We start from the raw sequence: 19746 nt of genomic DNA, 5'->3' as shown, positions 1-19746 counted from the left end.
TGGTTGAAAATCGCTCAAGATGGTTTAAAATTCTTAAGAATAATGTAGTAATATCACAGGCCATTGTGTTCTGATTACTTACCACTCCAACTTCCTGTAGAACGCACCCCATGAAGCACTGTAAAGACAGAAAAAACGAACAAATTATTGTTTGTTGCGTTTCACACTGCCTTAGGTTGCAATTTATCAAGGCCACATGCGTAATACTGTAATGTAGAAGCCCCAAGAACACGGGAGAGTTTTCTGGCAGTATTCCGGTAATTGGCTGGAATACAATAGCACCTTTTTCCCGTCACTGGTGATTATCTATGTACACTCGCTCATGAGTTTGTATTCTAGTGCAATTTGCGAAGCTGTATTTCCATGTCATGTTACATATTTGATATTCACACTGGAATCACTCACGTTCTTCTCGTCTCGTGCTATTTACAGGAAAAGGAGGAGATATCGCAGTAGTTATAAAATATTTACTTGTAGAGCTAACATTTCTGAAATCTGTACCACAGTGTCATCAGAAAATCCTTTTCCTTAACCAGGTTTTGCACGAGATGTTGCCATACGCTGTTTGAAACTATTTGAAAAAATACTTGCAACTATATTTGTAACGCTCAAAAACCGTACTGCTACAGCAACGTATTCTTAGTAGCATCAATGTTTATCACCCTCTTATTTGATTTACGTACGCTACATGGGAAACAACGTCCTATACCTTCCTGCAAGTGCACAAATCGCTACAGTTTTATCATAGTGTTCATCACAGGGACGAGAATAGTATGTACATGGAACAATCAGTGAAAGCGGACTTTTGGGTTTTAAAAAGAGCAAAGGTCATGGGGTAGACGATGGCTTTGTACAAACTGAGTTCCCAGTGGGACTTTTGAGCATCGCAACACAACTGTCATGCCGAACGAACACGTCGACGAGAACCGTGCAATAGTTCTTTGAACTTATCCATTCCTAATTATTTTTAGGTGACACGGGTGACTGAATCACGGAAGTATCTCGTAAAATTTTCTTTCTTTTTGGGGAACTGCGTAGCCCTAGAGTTCTCCCAAACAGGTTACGTCTTGAATTTGCGTTCCCGTGATAAAATTAACTTCTTTGTTCCATTTGGTACCTATCTGATTCTCACGACAAGTTATTTGGCCTAAGCCACACATGCCACTTATTATCATGGGCGAGGTGCAGCGGTGCTTAAGACACTGAAATATGACCATGGCTCCAGATTCAATCGAGCCATCTAGACGTAGGTTTTCCTTGGTTTCCTAAATATCTTAATACTTTGTAAGTCTCTTAAGGTATATTCCTAAATGGATCCCACGAAAAGGGACAAGCTCTGACGCACTCCGAGAACGCATCGTCGACCGGAAGTTAAACTTCACTGTAAGTTGTGCCGGATTTCTCTACAGTTTTCGCAAATCTAATTTTTTTTCTGAGAAACAGAGATCTGTGAATCGGTGGGAACAAGGGTGAACGTTTTTTTCAAGTCCTGTTGCAAGCAGATATCGGAGATTTAGCAGAAAGCAACTCACCTTGCCGTTGGCGCTCTCTGGAACTTTCATCATCATGATCCCTTTCAGCTCATCTGAAAAAAAGGGAATAATTTATAAGTTTAAGGTTTTCGATTCACTCACAATAAGAGCAAAATATTTCACGAAGTACTTGGTTTTAAGGAGAGGAATTAAAATCCATGGAGAAGAAATAAAAACTTTGAGGTTCGCCGATGGCATTGTAATTCTGTCAGAGATAGCAAAGGACCTGCTAAGGCTGAACGGAATGGACAGTGTCTTGAAAGGAGGATATAAGATGAACAGCAATAAAAGCTAAACGAGGATAATAGAATGTAGTCGAATTAAATCGGGTGATGCTGCGGGAATTAGATTAGGAAATGAGACGCTTAAAGTAGTAAATGAGTTTTGCTATTTTTTTATGGTTTTAGGGCACAAAACTGCTACGGTCATTAGCGCCTTTGCTATTTGGGGAGCAAAATAACTGATGATGGTCGAAATAGAGAGGATATAAAATGTAAACTTGCAATGGCAAGGAAAGCGTTTCTGAAGAAATCGAGTATAGATTTAGATGTTAAGAAGTCGTTTCTGAAAGTATTTGTGTGGAGTGTAGCCATGTGTGGAACTGAAACGTGGACGATAAATAGTTTGGACAAGAAGAGAATAGATGCTTTCGAAATGTGGTGCTACAGAAGAATGCTGAAAATTAGATGGGTAGATGACATAACTAATGAGGAAGTATTGAATAGAATTGAGAGAAGAGAAATTTGTGGCACAACTTGACTAGAAGAAGGGATCAGTTGGTAGGGCATATTCTGAGGCATCAAGGGATCACCAATTTAGTATTGGAGGGCAGCATGGAGGGTAAAAATCGTAGAGGGGGACCAAGAGATGAATACAATAAACAGATTCAGCAGGGTGTAGGTTGCAGTAGGTACTGGGAGATGAAGAAGCTTGCACATGATTGGGTAGCATGGAGAGCTGCATCAAACCAGTCTCTGGACTGAAGACCACAACAACAACAACAACGCAAAAAATGTAAAGCAAGACGTATGTCCGCATTTTGATGTAATGATCAATTGCAGCTTCCTTCAGATAGGTGATATTATTGACAATACTGTTCCAATAATGTTTTCAGCAAACTGTTGTTACCAGAAAGGCAACGTAAAGTATACTAGAGTCCAAAAGGTGAGCATGATAACGAAAAGAGGTATACTGCCTATTCAGAATGTCGCAAGGATTAATGAACACGCCACAGCTAAATCACAAGAAATGAAACATACAACAGTGCCCGAAATAAAATGCTAGAAAACTTCTGATAGCTAAGATTGATGTTTGTAAGAAAATAACACTACTGGAAAATCTCTTCCACAGCAAAAAATCTGTTAGTGGCGGAAATGGGTACCCCTAACAGCCACACATGCTGCACAGCTACGTGGCATGCTCTCCATGAGATGGTTCAAGAGTTGTCTCGGCGGTCGATCCCATTCCTCTGCAAGAGAGGTGAGGAGGTCTGGAAGTGTCCTTAGTGCAGGCTGACGGGATGCAATTCGCTTCCCTAATACTTCCCAGACATGATCTATAAGAATCAGATCCGGGGACCTCACTGGCCAGTCCTTGCGGTGGATATCGCCACCTTCAAGAAATTCATCCACGACAGCTGCTCTATGTGAACGGGCGTTATCGTCCATAAGGAGGAACTTCGGACCAACTTCAGCTCTTAAACGGCGAATTTGTGGTAGCAGCTCCTCATCTCTGTACCTCTGCGCGTTTGCAGTATTCCCCCGACCACCAACGAAGATGTGCAGCTCAGTACGGCCATTCAACCCGATGCGTCCTCTGAGCATCGCGCAATCACCACCAAACCGATCTTTTTCCACGACGTTTCCGGGTTTGTATCGGTTACCATGTTGTCTCCAAAGTAATGTGCGACTAGAATTAGTTTGCAAACTGAAGCAGGATTCAAGTGCGAACAGCACATTCCTCCATTCAGTCATGCTCCAATTTGAATGTTGCATACTCCACAATACAAGGGCCTGGCTCGGTGTTTGAGTGAGGGGGTTCGACACGGTCGGACGTCTGGCAGACAGACCTGTTTTTCTGATTCTCCCATACACAGTTTGTCGGAGAACAGCAGCTCTTGAGGCAGCTGCAAGCTCTAAAGCCAACTGTCGGGCAGTTATGGGTTCAAAAAAAAAAATGGTTCAAATGGCTCTGAGCACTATGGGACTTAACATCTATGGTCATCAGTCCCCTAGAACTTAGAACTAATTAAACCTAACTAACCTAAGGACAGCACACAACACTCAGCCATCACGAGGCAGAGAAAATCCCTGACCCCGCCGGGAATCGAACCCGGGAACCCGGGCGTGGGAAGCGAGAACGCTACCGCACGACCACGAGATGCGGGCGGCAGTTATGGGCAGATATCGGTCTTGCTGTAGGGTAGTTAGTCTTGATCGGCCTTGTACTGGCCTGGGACGAATGTTTTCTCTTTCTCGAAACCATCGCCAAAGCTTCGAAATGACACTTTGTGCCACATCCCAGGATAATGAGACTTCGATCTGGGCCTGGCCTGCTTCCAGGGGGCCGAATATTCTACCCTGCAAAACAGGGTTCAAGTGGCGTCTTTGTGGTATTATGTTGTCAAAGTCAACAAGAGATTACACTCTGCTCGGTATGTCAAATAAGACTGAGACATGATTGGTCTCATGCATTGTTTGTGTTTACCTTTCCGTTACGCCGCTTTCCACAGCACGGAGTACTCCTTTCCTATACAGAGCGAACAAGTATGGCTCGTACGTAAATATACGGTGATGTTGGATGTTTGCTTGTATTTTCTCTTTTTGCTTTCGTGTTTTCGTAATTATGCTCAAATGGTTCAAATGACTCTGAGTACTATGGGACTTAACATCTTAGGTCATCAGTCCCCTAGAACTTCAAACTACTTAAACCTGACTAACCTCAGGACATCACACATATCCATGCCCGAGGCAGGATTCGAACCTGCGACCGAAGCGGTCGCGCGGTTCCAGACTGAAGCGCCTAGAACCGCTCGGGCCAACCGGCCGGCAGTTATGCTCAACTTTTGGATACAAGTGTACATTACTTGGGACAACAGTTTTAGTCAGCTAGCTTTATAAGGAAGGTCTGCACAAAGGAGATTACCAAGAACTCCATATGTGTCTCTGTTCAATCATCACTACTTATGCGTGACCAGATGGCAAACGCGCTAGAGCAGTAGGTGTCGAGACCGCAGGTTTTTAGGCGAGTCGTGCAAACGTCCGTCTGAACAAGCAGCCATTGAACAAAAAAGAATGGCCGAAGCACGCTCTTCAGCACGTTCCTTTGGTGACAAATGGTTCCTCGTGTCTCGATTTTACCAGAAATGATTTTACGTCTTTTGTGCTCTCCAGACCCACCGTTGAGTGTATGAGTGCCTGTACTATCAACCGCTCCACTTGTTTTGCAAAAGTTTGGGAAACTATCAAGAGCATTTGCGGTAAACACAGTCGTTTACCAATAGCAGCAGTGCTGAAATAGGGGGTCTCCAAACGACGCCCAGAGATATCGCTCAGACGCTGGCAGAGAATTTTGCAAAAACTGCTGCCCATTCCAGCCAAGATCAGACGTTTCGCGCATGCCGTGCGACTATAGAGAGGAGCAAGTCAGACTTTCTATGCAATAGTTCTGAATCCTACAACTCCCCTTTCTCCATGTGGAAGCTGGAAACGGCACTGTCTGAGGCACGTGACACTGCCTCCGGTCACCACCAAATCGGGTACTGCATGCTTCGACATTTGCCACCAGCATCGAAGGAAATCCTCCTCGAATCTTTTAATCTTATATGGCAAACTGGTACCTTCCACAACTCGTAGAGGGAGGCAATTCTGATACCTCTCCTCAAGTCAGAAAAGGACCGCACACGTTATAGTAGTTACTGAAATATCGCCTCAAGAGTTGTATCGAAAAGTCCCTGGAGCGAACGCTTAACCGTCGTCTGGTGTGGTTGTTAGAGACCAACAACTCCTTAACCGCTCTTAGTGTGTATTCCGCAGATTTCGGTCCAGTGTCGACAACCTGACCCTGATTGAGGCGTCTATTCAGAAGGCCGACACGTCACTGTATCGGCTTATTCTTAGATATCAGCAAGGCATACGATACTTCTTGGAGACACAGTATTCTCGTAAGACTGCATCAATAGAGCTTTCGTGGCCACCTCCATATCTTCATAAGATCTTTCCTGTCTCAGCGGGTTGTTAGGACCCGAGTTAGTGACATGCTGTCAGAACGTTTTGGGCAGGAGAATAGTGTCGCTCTTAGCCATAGTCTACAGTAAGGATTTCTGCACAGTGCTCCCTATTTGTGGACGATTTTGCTGTTTTCTGTTTCTCTTCCATTGTTGCTACAGCCAGCCATCAGTAGCAACTTACACTGAGGAAGTTAGAGGGGTAGGCTGCAGAGACGAGTTTTCAGTTTTATGCAGATAAGTGTGTGTGTCTTCATTTGAATTTTCCTCTTCGTATTTTAAATCCACCTTACTTGTAGATGAGGGATTCCATTCTACATTTTAGAGACTCAGCGAGGTTTCTGGGTCTCATTTTTTACTCTAAATTGTCGCGGTTGCCACACCTGAGGGACCTGAAATCAAGGACCCCGAAGAAGCTGAACATCATAAAGTGTCTTAGCCACAGGTCGTCGGGAGCAGAAGGGGCTTTCGTGCGTTTGCGGCTCCATTATAGGCATGCGGTGTACGGATCGGCAAAGCCTTCTTCTTTGAAGATCATTGACGCTGTCCACCATGAGGGGATTCGGCTGGCCACAGGTGCTTACAGGACCTCTCCCACCACCAGTTTCTTTCCTGAGGCCGAGGAACCACCATTCACTATCCGGCAGCTGCTCATGGTGCACCAGACACGCAAGTTCCTTGCAGCTCCGTCTTTGTCCGCATACCACATTTTTGCTCGTTCGCCTTTGGAATGTCTTTTCTTCAACCATGAGCCACAATGCCGTTTGGCATCGTGTGTAGCGGGTGCTGGAGTCAGTCGGTATGGCACAAATATATCCTCAAATCCAGGGTTTGCCATCCTGGTTACTGCAGAGGCCCACACTTATTTTAGATTTGGTGCATTACAGGAAAGACGCATTCCTGCTTCTGTTTTTTTTTGCGATATTTTCTGGAATTTTGTCTGAGCACCACAACTATGTAGCTGTCTTTACGGTTGGATCCAAACAGAGGGCCTCAGTTGGGTGCTCTGTTGTTTTCCTGAATCGTATCTTTAAGGCCCGACTGCCTCAAGACTTTACAGTGTTCGACGCAGAACTTTATGCGATCTTGCGGGCACTGGAGCAGATGCGACGTTCTTCCAGTGCTAAACCTCTTTTCTGTTGCAATTCTCTGAGTGATCGGTGCGCTTCAGTCTATGCAACGTTTGTACCGAGCAGACAAAGTAGTCCAGAATACCCAGGATGCCCTCCTCCAACTACAACGGCCGGGAAACAGGGTATCTTTCTACTGGGTACCAGGGAACAAGGGTATTGAAAGGAACAAAAGGGCGGATCTAGCAGTCAAGAAGGCATGTCGTGATCCTCAGTTATTTCAGTGTGCCATCTCCCTGCATGCTACAGTCTCGCTGTTGAGATCCCGAGTCTTGTGTCGGCGGGAAGATGAGTGGCTGTAAGTGACAAATTTCATCTTGATAAGCTCATAATGTGGCCGATGAATACCTCCTTCTAGCCGCGTCGACGGGACGAGGTCGTACTTACTCTTCTCCGCATAGGCCATAGCCCTATGACACATGGCTTCTTGCTCCGGCGAGAGGAGCCTCCTCCATTGTGTGGTGTTTGTGGCGTACAGATTCCTGTGCCCCACATTTTATTGGACTGTATCTTTTTTGACGACCAGCGGGCCGCGGCGGATTAGCCGACGGATCTGCCCTCTGTTTTCAGTATCGTTATAAAGAACGTGGTTCTAGTTTTAAAATTTTGTGAATTGTCCAATAATTTTCCAAAGATTTTAGGGAGATTGTATTGTAAGCGATCAGCCAGTTACATTTCCCTGTACTTTTCTTTTAGCCCATTTGTCTTTTTACTTGAGTCTTAATCTCATATATAGCTACTTTTACTAGCTTACGTTATTGTAGTGCACGTGAAATAGGGTGATTGTGTGGTCAGTTCGAATGCATGAGATTTTCCCCACATTCAGTTTCTTTTAATTAGTGTAAGGACGCTGATAACCTCGCCGTTAAGCGCCTATCAGCTCCAACCCCCCCCCCCCCCCCCCCTCCTTCTTACACACACACACACACACACAAGTACGTGCGAGCGCGCGCGCCCGTTCTGTAGGTTTGGTAGAAAAAAATATATCTGATTAGGGCTGAAAAAGGAAGTGGTCTGTAGCTATACGTTTCACGTTTGTAACGGAAAATTACACAATATCGCGATCTGAAACAAAGCGACTTCCGATAGACTGGGGTTGGATTATACGAATTATGCCATATGATTATACTAAAGAGGTTAAATACATTGCAATAAAGTGAATCGATGGATGGGGATCTACACTTGCTACATCTACGTCTATACTCCGGAAGCAACTTTATGGTGTGTGGCGGAGGGTATTTTGTATATCACTGTCACTTCCCCTTTTCCTGTTCCAGTCGCTAATAGTGCAGGGGAAGATTGATGCTAAACCTCCGTGTGAGATCGAATCTCTCTCATTTTACCTTCATGGTCTTTTTGCGATACATACTTAGGAGGAATTAATATACTGGCTGACTCTTCTACGAACGTACGCTATCGGAATTGTAACGGTAAACCACTTCGTGATCCACGACGACCCGCCCACCGAGTGAAGTTGGAACAGCAGCTCAGTGACGCTTTCGGGCTTACTAAACGAAACTGTCACGAAACACGCTGCTCTCCTTTGGATATTTTCTATTTTGTCTATCAATTCTATCTGGTGGGGCTTGTAGACTGATAAGCAAGACTAAGTTATCGGTTGACCAAGAGTTTTGTAATCTACCTCCTTCTTGGGTGGACTGCACTTTCTGAGAGTTCTTTCGATGAATCTCATTCTGGTACCTGTCCGAAGACGCCTTGATATGAAATAACATCAGTGCGAATCGTTCAGATGATCGCGGCAAGCAGTAAATCTGGCTTCTGCTCCTGATTGGCGTAATTTTTCCATTGTCACTACGCATCTATACAGTTATCTTCGCGAATGTGTAAAGCGAGCAGGATAACAACCTGTTTCCCGAGGTATAAATCCTGCAGCAAGTCGCCTTTTGCATTTTGAAGTGATACTCAGTAATTATCTACCATTTTCTTACAGTACCAGTGTGATGCTGACTACAAAAATTTTGTAAGAGGGACGCTAGATGTAATCCGAGATCGCTTTGGTGGTCGCTCAGGGGAGATGAGAAATGCCGTTATGAGGTGAAGTCACCCAGCAGAGGAATGTTAGTCAAGACTTTGAGTTTCCTGAGGTGACGTTCACAAAATCTCCGTAGAGGATACCCATGCTGAGTCTATTGCAATCATTAGAACCCCATTATGGAGCGAAAAATACCAGGACATCTTAATTTTTACATGAAATGGATAGCCCGTTTGTTTCCGGCAAAGTAAATCTTCGATTTAAGTTGGGTCCATAGACATAGATAATTATGCCAGTAATGCCACAGCACGCTGTTGAAATGAAAGTGGACTTTCTCATACTTCTCTCAAGCATGTAGTGAGCCAACATAGTAATAACTTCTTAGTCGGTAGACGTAATAAACTGCATTGTATCACCAAGAAACAGTACGGAAGTTACATAGCTGGTGTACTTCATGATGCTCTGAAAGCTTGGGGGAGAGCACTGTGACTATAACGTCCACCTAAGAAAAAATGCAAGGTGTGTTTTACGCTTACCCTGTTGTTGCAATGAAGAGTAAGTTTAAACAAAGATAAGGCACAATGTTGTCATTATACTAGATAATAAATCCATGGTTTACTATTTGAACAGAAGAAGTAATGGGAATGCTAGCATATTGGACACACGTGATTTCGAAGCATGTGGAATTTCCAAATCAGTTGGTCATTATATTATATGAAAGATAACTTGGTTATATAAGGAAAAATATCAGCTAAGTTGCGAAATGGAAGAGGACAGTGTTGAAGGAACATAGGTTACGAAGAAACGTTCTTAATAGGCAGTTTTTTCAGAACCTACGAAACATTTCATTCCAACGGAAGCTTAAGTCAACATAACTATAATAACTTCTTTCGCAGCTGATAAATTATGCCGTCCGCGAGTAATGGAAACGTATGTGTACTGTACCGTCAATTATACAAACGATATCGGGTCTTCCTTTCAAGAAAGAATTATCGCGAATGCAGCCACCGTGAAAATGTTGCAGCAGTTTGCTTTATTAATTCTGAAGACAGACGGTTGGTTTAAAATAAAATATCCTTGGGTTTCCACATGCGTTAATGGTTCACGCTCTCCGAACCCTCAGCCAAGTAGCACCCGACTATTTTACTCACGGCCTCGTAAACGGGGATATTCGGTTGTGAATTTCCAGTTCTGGTTGAGTCCAGCTTCCCATTTGGGACTATCTGATAGGAGTAGGTTACCTCGGAACCGGAATAGACCCTCTCCCTTTCCTTAATTCAATAAACATACGTAACAAACATACAATGTAAAAGTGGTCTGTATACCATCCACGCCTTACATATAATCTGACACCCCATTCTCATGTGTTAGGAGGACGTCAGTAACGAACCCGTTTATCTAAGACATTGCCGAGAAAACAGCGAGCGTAATAGCGTTAATGGTTGTAGGACTAAACTGGTGTTCGAAAGGGACAATAATTCAAATCTCTGACTAGTCTTCCTCATGTAGGTTTCCCATGAAATTCCAAAATAATATTATGTCCACGTTGGGATGCTCTTTTCTTTCTTTTTTTTTTTAATATGGCACAGCCAGTTATTAGCTTGACTTTTCCGCCACCAGTGATATTGACCAGCTGATGTCTTAGGAGTCGACGGGACGTTCAGAAGAAACTTCTTCTCATAACAGAAAGAAGGAGGTGGGGAGAAGGGGAGAAGAGGATGTTGCGTATAGTTTCCCAGATTCATTACTCAAGACATAGGAGAGGACGTAAACAGAAATGTCATTCGATAATGAAACGTGTCGCACGAAACCACCAGAATTAAGCACTTGATTACTCTCATATTCCTTCTCCTATACAGTTTCTCTGTGCGGAGCGAACTACAGGCACTACTGCATACGGCTTACCTTCAGTGGGTTCATGTTTTGTCTTGCATTTATTAATGATGCCCATAAATTCCGGTGTCAGCTCCAACGCCGATACCTGGGAACAGATATAATCAGTCAGAATATATGAAATAGAAAGGCTTCAGACCTTATGAAAGAGGAGCATCAAAAGCCTCGAGTTAATGGTGGCCTTCAGTAAGCCGTAACTAAAATAAAATAGTCATTGGCCACACAGGATATTTCTGTGGTGTGCTACACAAAGATAAGAGAAACATTCATGTTACAAGTAAAGATGTAAGAAGCATTATTGGAGTGTTGCAGACAATTTTTCTGAAGCGCTGAAGTAGGTAATAAAACAACGAGTATCAGACTAATTCTAGTGTGCTGATTGCGAAACCTCAAATGTGAAATTGAGATGATACGTTTCTGAAGTAGCACAGAAAAAACTGCAGAATGATCGTTTCATTCTGCAGTCATGTGGGTGCCGGGATGGATCTTCCTGTGAGTTCAAAATTTTGGGCCGCACCGGGACGCGAATCATGAACTTATTATTCGCTCGCAGTGCTTTCAGCGACTTAGCTATCCATGCATTCCTTTACCGGACTCTGACAGTAATACAATGTTATCGGCAAACATCAAAGTTTTTATTTCATCTGTCTGAATTTTAATTAGTGTTCCAAATTTTTCTTTGGTTTCCTTTGCTGTATCATCGCTGTAGAAATTGGACGACATGGGCGATGGGCTACAACCCTGCCTTACAGATGGTAGATAACCTTTCGCTTTCTGTATTTTACCCTTGATGAATTCAAATTAAGAAAAAGTGTTCCAATTAACACAGATAAAATATTTTCCTAAATCTACAAATGCTATAAATATAGGTTTAGCCCTTTTTCCAGTCCATCGCCTAAGATAAGTCGAAGGGTATGTACAGTCTCGCGTTTCCCTACATGTCTCTGACATTCGAACTGATATTTTCCCATGTTGGATTTCACCAGTTGTAATCACCCCCTACTTCCTTCTTCCATCTATTTTCCACATTAAACAATGACCAATCCAAGTAATTAATTAGTATTTTACGAAGATTTGAGAGGAGCGAAGATTACAAGAAACTTTCAAATTTATTCAGCTTATTATGCTGAGATGGCTCCAGTTCTTCTGGTCTAAGTGTCTCATTCTTGAAGCTGAAAATCTAACATCAGGTCCTCACCGTTGGTCTGACCTAAATAAATTGAGAGATTGTTGTTGCAGAATTTCTTACGTAAGTATATTTTCCACTAATTTTCTCAAATTTTAGTATATCATACAGTGTTTTGATTTTTCACATTAACAACGCCGAAATTACATCTTTCGCAACTATTATACAAACATACGTCCGATCACATCAGAATCAAGCTTGCGACTCTCACACTCTGCGAGCCGGCCGTTGTGGCAGAGTGGTTCTAGGCGCTTGAGTCTGGAACCGCGCGACTGCTACGGTCGCAGTTTCGAATCCTGCCTCGGGCATGGATGTGTGTGATGTCCTTAGGTTGGTTAGGTTTAAGTAGTTCTAAGTTCTAGGGGACTGATGACCTCAGATGTTAAGTCCCATAGTGCTGAGAGCCATTTGAACCATTTGAACCACACTCCGCGAAAATAACAGTATTCCAAAGGATTTACAATTTTTCTTAACAAATGAATCCCTACTAGTTTCTTTACATTATTAATTTCGATTATTATTTCATAAATGAACCCAGAAATAAACACAGAAAGCAGTACAGGATTGCGTAATTAATAATATAAATTTTAAATGTGCAAATAATTCTTAATTTTAATGCTTCTAAAAAAATAATTTTAACTGTTCATTCACAGCTAGTACTTACCGATATAACATTGTAACTAAAATATTTTATAAATTAATTCCTTATCATAAATTTTAGCATGAAATACAACATACTGTGTATAAAATTATATGTAAGTTTTCAGAAAAGCAATGGAGATAATACTGACCCACCCAAAATTCGAAAAATATCATTGGTATCGACAACTACTGTCGAGAAAAAGTAATGGTGGAGGAGGATGTCTTGTTACACAGTCATTCCATTATTTTGTATACAATTCGTGTTAGTATTTTGAAAAGGTGGTCTATTAAACCGATGGTTCGATATTTGGGCATTTTCAGAAATTGGTTCCTTTTCCATATTACCTAAAAATTTCATTTTGGGCCGATCAGATGTGATTCTAATTTAATTCTACCTTCTGGAGATTCTTCAACCATTTTGACATGCAGTCTTGATGAATACGTCTTCTTGTAATCTCAGTACATGACGAATCCATCTAACCCTCTTACAGGGCCTGCCACTGCGTGCCAAACTTCACGTGTGCGAAGGTGTGCGGAGGGCGTGTGACCCAAGGCCCAGCCTGTCACTCGACTTCGCTCAGTCCTTCTCGGAAGGAACCGTGCCACATTTCATTTAGCACTGTGGTGCGGCATTTTTCGACTGACACAATTCTCTTGAGTTCGGCAGAATCGTGCTGTCAGCGCTGTTTACCCTTCACTATTTGTTCGTGGTATGAAGGATGTCGCAGGTCCAGTGGCTGTTTGCGCTAAAAGAGCCAGTCTAGGGATCTATCTTCTCGACTTTTTGAAATGGGAATGACAGAAGAAAGGTATGAGAATTCTCAATTTGCGTAATTACTGCATATTTGCTATGAAACCACTTTATAATATCATGCAGAAAGTTAATTATTCCGTATATCAAGAAGCACTTTGCGCTGAGTTTGCGGGCTTGAAACGTATATAGACATTGGTGTACGAATAGTAAAATTTCTGAAGTTGCTCGTATTATTCCATTGTCACCTGAAACAGTTTTCAATGGAACTGAATGAAGAGTACGTAGACTTCATATACCATGAAAAGCACGGTGGTTAAGTCAGAGGGCATGCCTGGAAAGCTTTTTCGATTTAAACTCGCTGTTGTCGAATTTATGAAGGAAAAAAGAGTGCCGGAACGAACATTAGTACAACCGGAATGGATTGCAGACTTCGCATTTTAAGTGGGATTGATTACTCTTCGCTCTCAGTAAACAAAGAAAAGTGTGAGGTCATCCACAAGGGGACTAAAAGAAATCCGACAAATTTTGGGTATACGATAAATCGCACAAATCTAAGGGCTGTCAATTCGACTAAATACCTAGGAATTACAAGTACGAGAAACTGAAATTGGAAAGACCACATAGATAATATTTTGGGGAAGCCGAAACAAAGACTGCGTTTTGTTGGCAGAACACTTATAAGATGTGGGATCCTTACCAGGTAGGATTGACGGAGGACATCGAAAAAGTGCAAAGAACAGCAGCTCGTTTCGTGTTATCGCGCAATAGACGTAAGAGTGTCACTGATATGATACGCGAGTTGGGGTGGCAGTCACTGAAACAAAGGCGGTTTTCCTTGCGGCGGGATCTATTTACGAAATTTCAATCACCAACTTTCTCTTCCGAATGCAAAAATATTTTGTTGACACCCACCTACGTAGGGAGAAATGATCATCATAATAAAATAAGAGAAATCGGAGCTCGAACGGAATGATTTAGGTGTTCCTTTTTCCAACGCACCGTTCGAGAGTGGAATGATAGAGAAATAGTATGAAAATTGTTCGAGGAACCCTCTGCCAGGCACTTAAGTGTGAATTGCAGAGTAACCATGTGGATGTAGATGTAGATAAATTTTTCTGATTTTATGGGGTTGCACTTAAAAAGAAAAAAAAGCGTTTTAGGAGGGACACATTCGTGACAAAGACAATCGAGTTATCTAAACTAAGTGGTGTTAAAGAAAACATGAAGTTTTAAGAATTCATTGTGGACTTTCCTAGAAGTTTTGAGAGCTCTATCAATTTACATCTGTCTTCAAGCCGTTTTCGGGACCGTTTGCCTTTTCAGTTGAAAGCGCCACTGTGCATGAGCAGAGTAGCTGTCTGATCTACAAGGTAATCCCCGTTTTAAAGACAAATACCTGTATCGTTAAAACTGTCTACATTGCTTTCCTTAGGTAGTGTTTCCATCTCTCCACAAAGAGATTTCAAAGGTGCTGTAATACACTCCTGGAAATTGAAATAAGAACACCGTGAATTCATTGTCCCAGGAAGGGGAAACTTTATTGACACATTCCTGGGGTCAGATACATCACATGATCACACTGACAGAACCACAGGCACATAGACACAGGCAACAGAGCATGCACAATGTCGGCACTAGTACAGTGTATATCCACCTTTCGCAGCAATGCAGGCTGCTATTCTCCCATGGAGACGATCGTAGAGATGCTGGATGTAGTCCTGTGGAACGGCTTGCCATGCCATTTCCACCTGGCGCCTCAGTTGGATCAGCATTCGTGCTGGACGTGCAGACCACCTGAGACGACGCTTCATCCAGTCCCAAACATGCTCAATGGGGGACAGGTCCGGAGATCTTGCTGGCCAGGGTAGTTGACTTACACCTTCTAGAGCACGTTGGGTGGCACGGGATACATGCGGACGTGCATTGTCCTGTTGGAACAGCAAGTTCCCTTGCCGGTCTAGGAATGGTAGAACGATGGGTTCGATGACGGTTTGGATGTACCGTGCACTATTCAGTGTCCCCTCGACGATCACCAGTGGTGTACGGCCAGTGTAGGAGATCGCTCCCCACACCATGATGCCGGGTGTTGGCCCTGTGTGCCTCGGTCGTATGCAGTCCTGATTGTGGCGCTCACCTGCACGGCGCCAAACACGCATACGACCATCATTGGCACCAAGGCAGAAGCGACTCTCATCGCTGAAGACGACACGTCTCCATTCGTCCCTCCATTCACGTCTGTCGCGACACCACTGGAGGCGGGCTGCACGATGTTGGGGCGTGAGCGGAAGACGGCCTAACGGTGTGCGGGACCGTAGCCCAGCTTCATGGAGACGGTTGCGAATGGTCCTCGCCGATACCCCAGGAGCAACAGTGTCCCTAATTTGCTGGGAAGTGGCGGTGCGGTCCCCTACGGCACTGCGTAGGATCCTACGGTCTTGGCGTGCATCCGTGCGTCGCTGCGGTCCGGTCCCAGGTCGACGGGCACGTGCACCTTCCGCCGACCACTGGCGACAACATCGATGTACTGTGGAGACCTCACGCCCCACGTGTTGAGCAATTCGGCGGTACGTCCACCCGGCCTCCCGCATGCCCACTATACGCCCTCGCTCAAAGTCCGTCAACTGCACATACGGTTCACGTCCACGCTGTCGCGGCATGCTACCAGTGTTAAAGATTGCGATGGAGCTCCGTATGCCACGGCAAACTGGCTGACACTGACGGCGGCGGTGCACAAATGCTGCGCAGCTAGCGCCATTCGACGGCCAACACCGCGGTGCCTGGTGTGTCCGCTGTGCCGTGCGTGTGATCATTGCTTGTACAGCCCTCTCGCAGTGTCGGGAGAAAGTATGGTGGGTCTGACACACCGGTGTCAATGTGTTCTTTTTTCCATTTCCAGGAGTGTATTTCGATCAACATACGTGAGTGAAAAACGATTCTTCGGTTATGAAACTGAATGAGTCACGGATATGTGGCAACATTAGTGCGGAAATCTGTGAAATTATCTGCGTCTGTCCGTATTCCGAGAATTTGTATGAGAAAAAATTTGTATAATCTTCTCAGCGCGCCCAAAATAATAAATTCTGAAAATTTGTTTTGTCTTTCATCCATGTTGTTGAGAAATGTGAAATATATAAAGCAAACCATATGCAGTGTGACTGCACTGCGATTCAAGTGCGGCGAGTTCGCAGTTTCCTCTTCTTGCCTCTCCTCGCGGTCAGACAGCGTAGCGCATTGGTGAGGGAAATGTACCATCCAGTTCGAGCACTGTGGCACTTCTGCCAGGACATGGTTCGCGAGCCGAATCCTTGGCCACTCCTGTGCTACAGTGCTATAACCTTGAGAGAGGTTTTATGGAACTAGCAGTTCTCCACTAACAGCGCCGACCGTAGTGGCCGTGCGGTTCTAGGCGCTACAGTCTGGAGCCGAGCGACCGCTACGGTCGCAGGTTCGAATCCTGCCTCGGGCATGGATGTGTGTGATGTCCTTAGGTTAGTTAGGTTTAATTAGTTCTAAGTTCTAGGCGACTGATGACCGCATAAGTTAAATCGCATAGTGCTCAGAGCCATTTTCTCCACTAACAGCGTCCTTCCCCGCTAAAAATAAACTTAAAGGTGTATTTTCTACACGAATATCCCGAGGGCCTTCCATCTATTTTTTTTTTCAGTGGCCAAGCTTCACAGTCATGTGTTAGAACTGGTAGCATGAAGTATTTATAAATGTATATTTCGGTTTTTGAGGAGATCTGGACCTATTCTTCATGTCCTACTATAAAATGCACGGAAGGGGATACTTTTGGTACCATATGTCTTTTGTGAGTAGGTTAGGTAGTATCTGTTCCTGAAGGAACAGATACCATTGATGACCGTGCAGCTTTTCTAGAATGAAATGATAATTAAATCGACACCCTAGCTACATCATCTGGGCCATGTTGAAAATGTGTGTCCGGACCGGGACTAGAACCCGATGTCGATTTAATTATCATTTCATTCTAGAGAAGCTGCACGGTCATTAACGGTATCTGTTCTTTCGGGAACTGATACTACCTTCATATATAGTTAAAAATATGGCTACCCGGCCATTGACCTTCTTGGGCGAACGCACACTGTATGCCCCAACTCGTACGGGACTTGGTAGATTAATATGCCACGAGTAATGAGTGTGATGGGCAAACATCTATTAGGACACTACGAATGTAGTGCTGTGGACATGTTGGGAATGTGGGTCTTACGGGGAACGTTCAAGGGATAAGTCCTTGCAGATGCACTATCCTCTGTGCCCTCGGTGGCTCAGATGGATTGCCCGCACGGTAGGTTAGCGTGTTCGGTCAGAGAGCTGGTTGGCCTCTGAAATAAAAAAAAAACCGAGTGGAAGGATCAACAAACGAACTTTAACGGGTGTCATGTGACGTACGCAACGACCAAACCTAACGATCAACAACGAACAAAACATGCAAAAAAAGATGGATAGAGCGTCTGCCACGTACGCAGGAGATCGCGGGTTCGAGTCCCGGACGGGGCATACATTTTCAACATGTCCCCAGTGATGTATATCAACGCCTGTTTGTAGCTAGGGTGTCGATTTAATGACCATTTCTTACATAATTGGACAGTATCTCACTAGAGTCTGCAATAGTAATGTGTAAGCAATCTCTTTTGTACATGAACCGGAGTTTTCCCACATCTTACTAAGAAATCGAAGTCACCCGTTCACTAGGGGATCGGTCCAGGTTATACCACGGTCCACACCAACATCTGGTGTTCCTTGTGCTTGACTGACTCGTCCTGGAGATCTTTACTCGTATAGCCGACAGCTACTGGTTTATGTGTACTCAATATTTTATATTCCATCTTATTCAGAACTAGGAGTGAATTTTTAAAAGCGATTCATATTTTAGAAAATATGAGTCGATATTCCTAATTTTTTTCTCGCATGACACATCCTCATAGTCAGCAGTGTTGCTGAGACTGCAACTAGTAACGTGTGATAAGTTAATAACATACGTCACGAGCCGCGCTGACTTTAGCGTTATTTATTTTATTTCTGTCTAAAATAATGTGATGTGCGCTGCGTGTTAACAACTTTTGAATTCATTCGTAGACTTTAGTATCTGAAAGTATTTTATGTAGTAGATATTCGTGTGGCGTTGAACCTAAGGGTATTAGAAAATCTGGAGACACCTAATCTATCTGTTTACCTCTATCAACTGCACAGTTTAACATGGAGTTGCAACGTAAAATCGAGCACACAGTTCTGCGTGCTACTAGCCAATGATTTATGATGAGCCTACAGCGGTTTTCTGTCGAAACATGGCCAATACTTAAAAACATAACTTTGCAGCTTGTCTGAGGGATTTATAAGGCTGTTTTGAAATGTGGAGCACTTTATTTTGGAACTAAAAATTCTGATCGGAATAAATATGGATGGTAATTTTTTAAATAAAGTAACATATCAGAGGAAAAGAGAAAGACCCTGTGCAAAACCGAAAAATAAAATGGCGGAGGATACTACAGACACCGTCAACACAAATGTGCAAACCTTCATCCGATGTACACTGTGGTTTTCATTTCGCGCCCGATCTGACCTTACTTTCCGAGTAGGCCACATAGATAACTAAATAATCTATAACAGTGCCACAAGGTGATAAATTAACGGTTGTTCGTTGAAAACAGATTCCAACCAGTATATCTCCTAGTTTTTTAAAAGACTGTTAAAGTTCTGACATCCAGGTTTCCGATGAGGAAATAATTGTCACACCTACTTGTAACGAGGAAGACAATGGATACTCAGAAATATAGAAAGTTTTTATTTTAGGTCAGCAGCTTTTTGCTATTATCAAAGTAAACAAGGTGTAAGCGATAACTGTTTACGACATATCGTAATGATGCAGAGGAAGTCAATGGGAACAATTTGATATAGGACGCTAAGTGTGTTGTGGTGTATCTAGTCGGGAAACTATCTCAAATTGTGCTAAAAGACTAACTGAGTTGAAGTGCATGAACGACGAGAGAGATTGGCCGCAAACTAATGGTCATAGATGAAAAATTAATAGTTTTTGTAAGAAATTTAATGTAGTTTAATTTTGTACTGGGATACGTCTCCGCTAGAGGCCACTATTTCGATTTATTCAAGATAAGCCAGCCGTTGTGGTCGAGCGGTTCGAGGCGCTTCAGTCTGGAACCACGAGACCGTTATGGTCGCAGGTTCGAATCCTGCCTCGGGCATGGATGTGTGTGATCTCCTTAGGTTAGTTAGGTGTAAGTAGTTCTATGTTCTAGGGGACTGATGACCTCAGATGTTAAGTCAAATAATGCTCAGAGCCATTTGAACCATTCAAGATAAACTGAAAAAAGTGGCCTTCAGACTCATTTCACGCCTAACACTCATCCCTCCC

At 43.5% G+C, this 19746-nt stretch overlaps 1 protein-coding gene across 1 annotated transcript in view; it reads right to left on the bottom strand.

The window, feature by feature from the left end:
• Nucleotides 1-19746, bottom strand: part of LOC124790059 (general odorant-binding protein 56a-like) — a 32261-nt gene that overhangs the window by 8003 nt on the left and 4512 nt on the right. The window contains exons 2-4 of the mRNA XM_047257621.1: nt 10786-10861; nt 1533-1585; nt 83-118 (exon numbers count right to left, since the gene is read on the bottom strand). Coding sequence (XP_047113577.1) covers nt 83-118; nt 1533-1585; nt 10786-10861 — 165 coding nt within the window. The remainder of the gene's footprint in view (nt 1-82; nt 119-1532; nt 1586-10785; nt 10862-19746) is intronic.

Source organism: Schistocerca piceifrons, chromosome 3 (assembly GCF_021461385.2).
Source record: "Schistocerca piceifrons isolate TAMUIC-IGC-003096 chromosome 3, iqSchPice1.1, whole genome shotgun sequence".
Taxonomy (NCBI): Eukaryota; Metazoa; Arthropoda; class Insecta; order Orthoptera; family Acrididae; genus Schistocerca; species Schistocerca piceifrons.
Note: the sequence above shows the minus strand (reverse complement) of the source record. Positions and strands in the feature narration are given on the sequence as shown.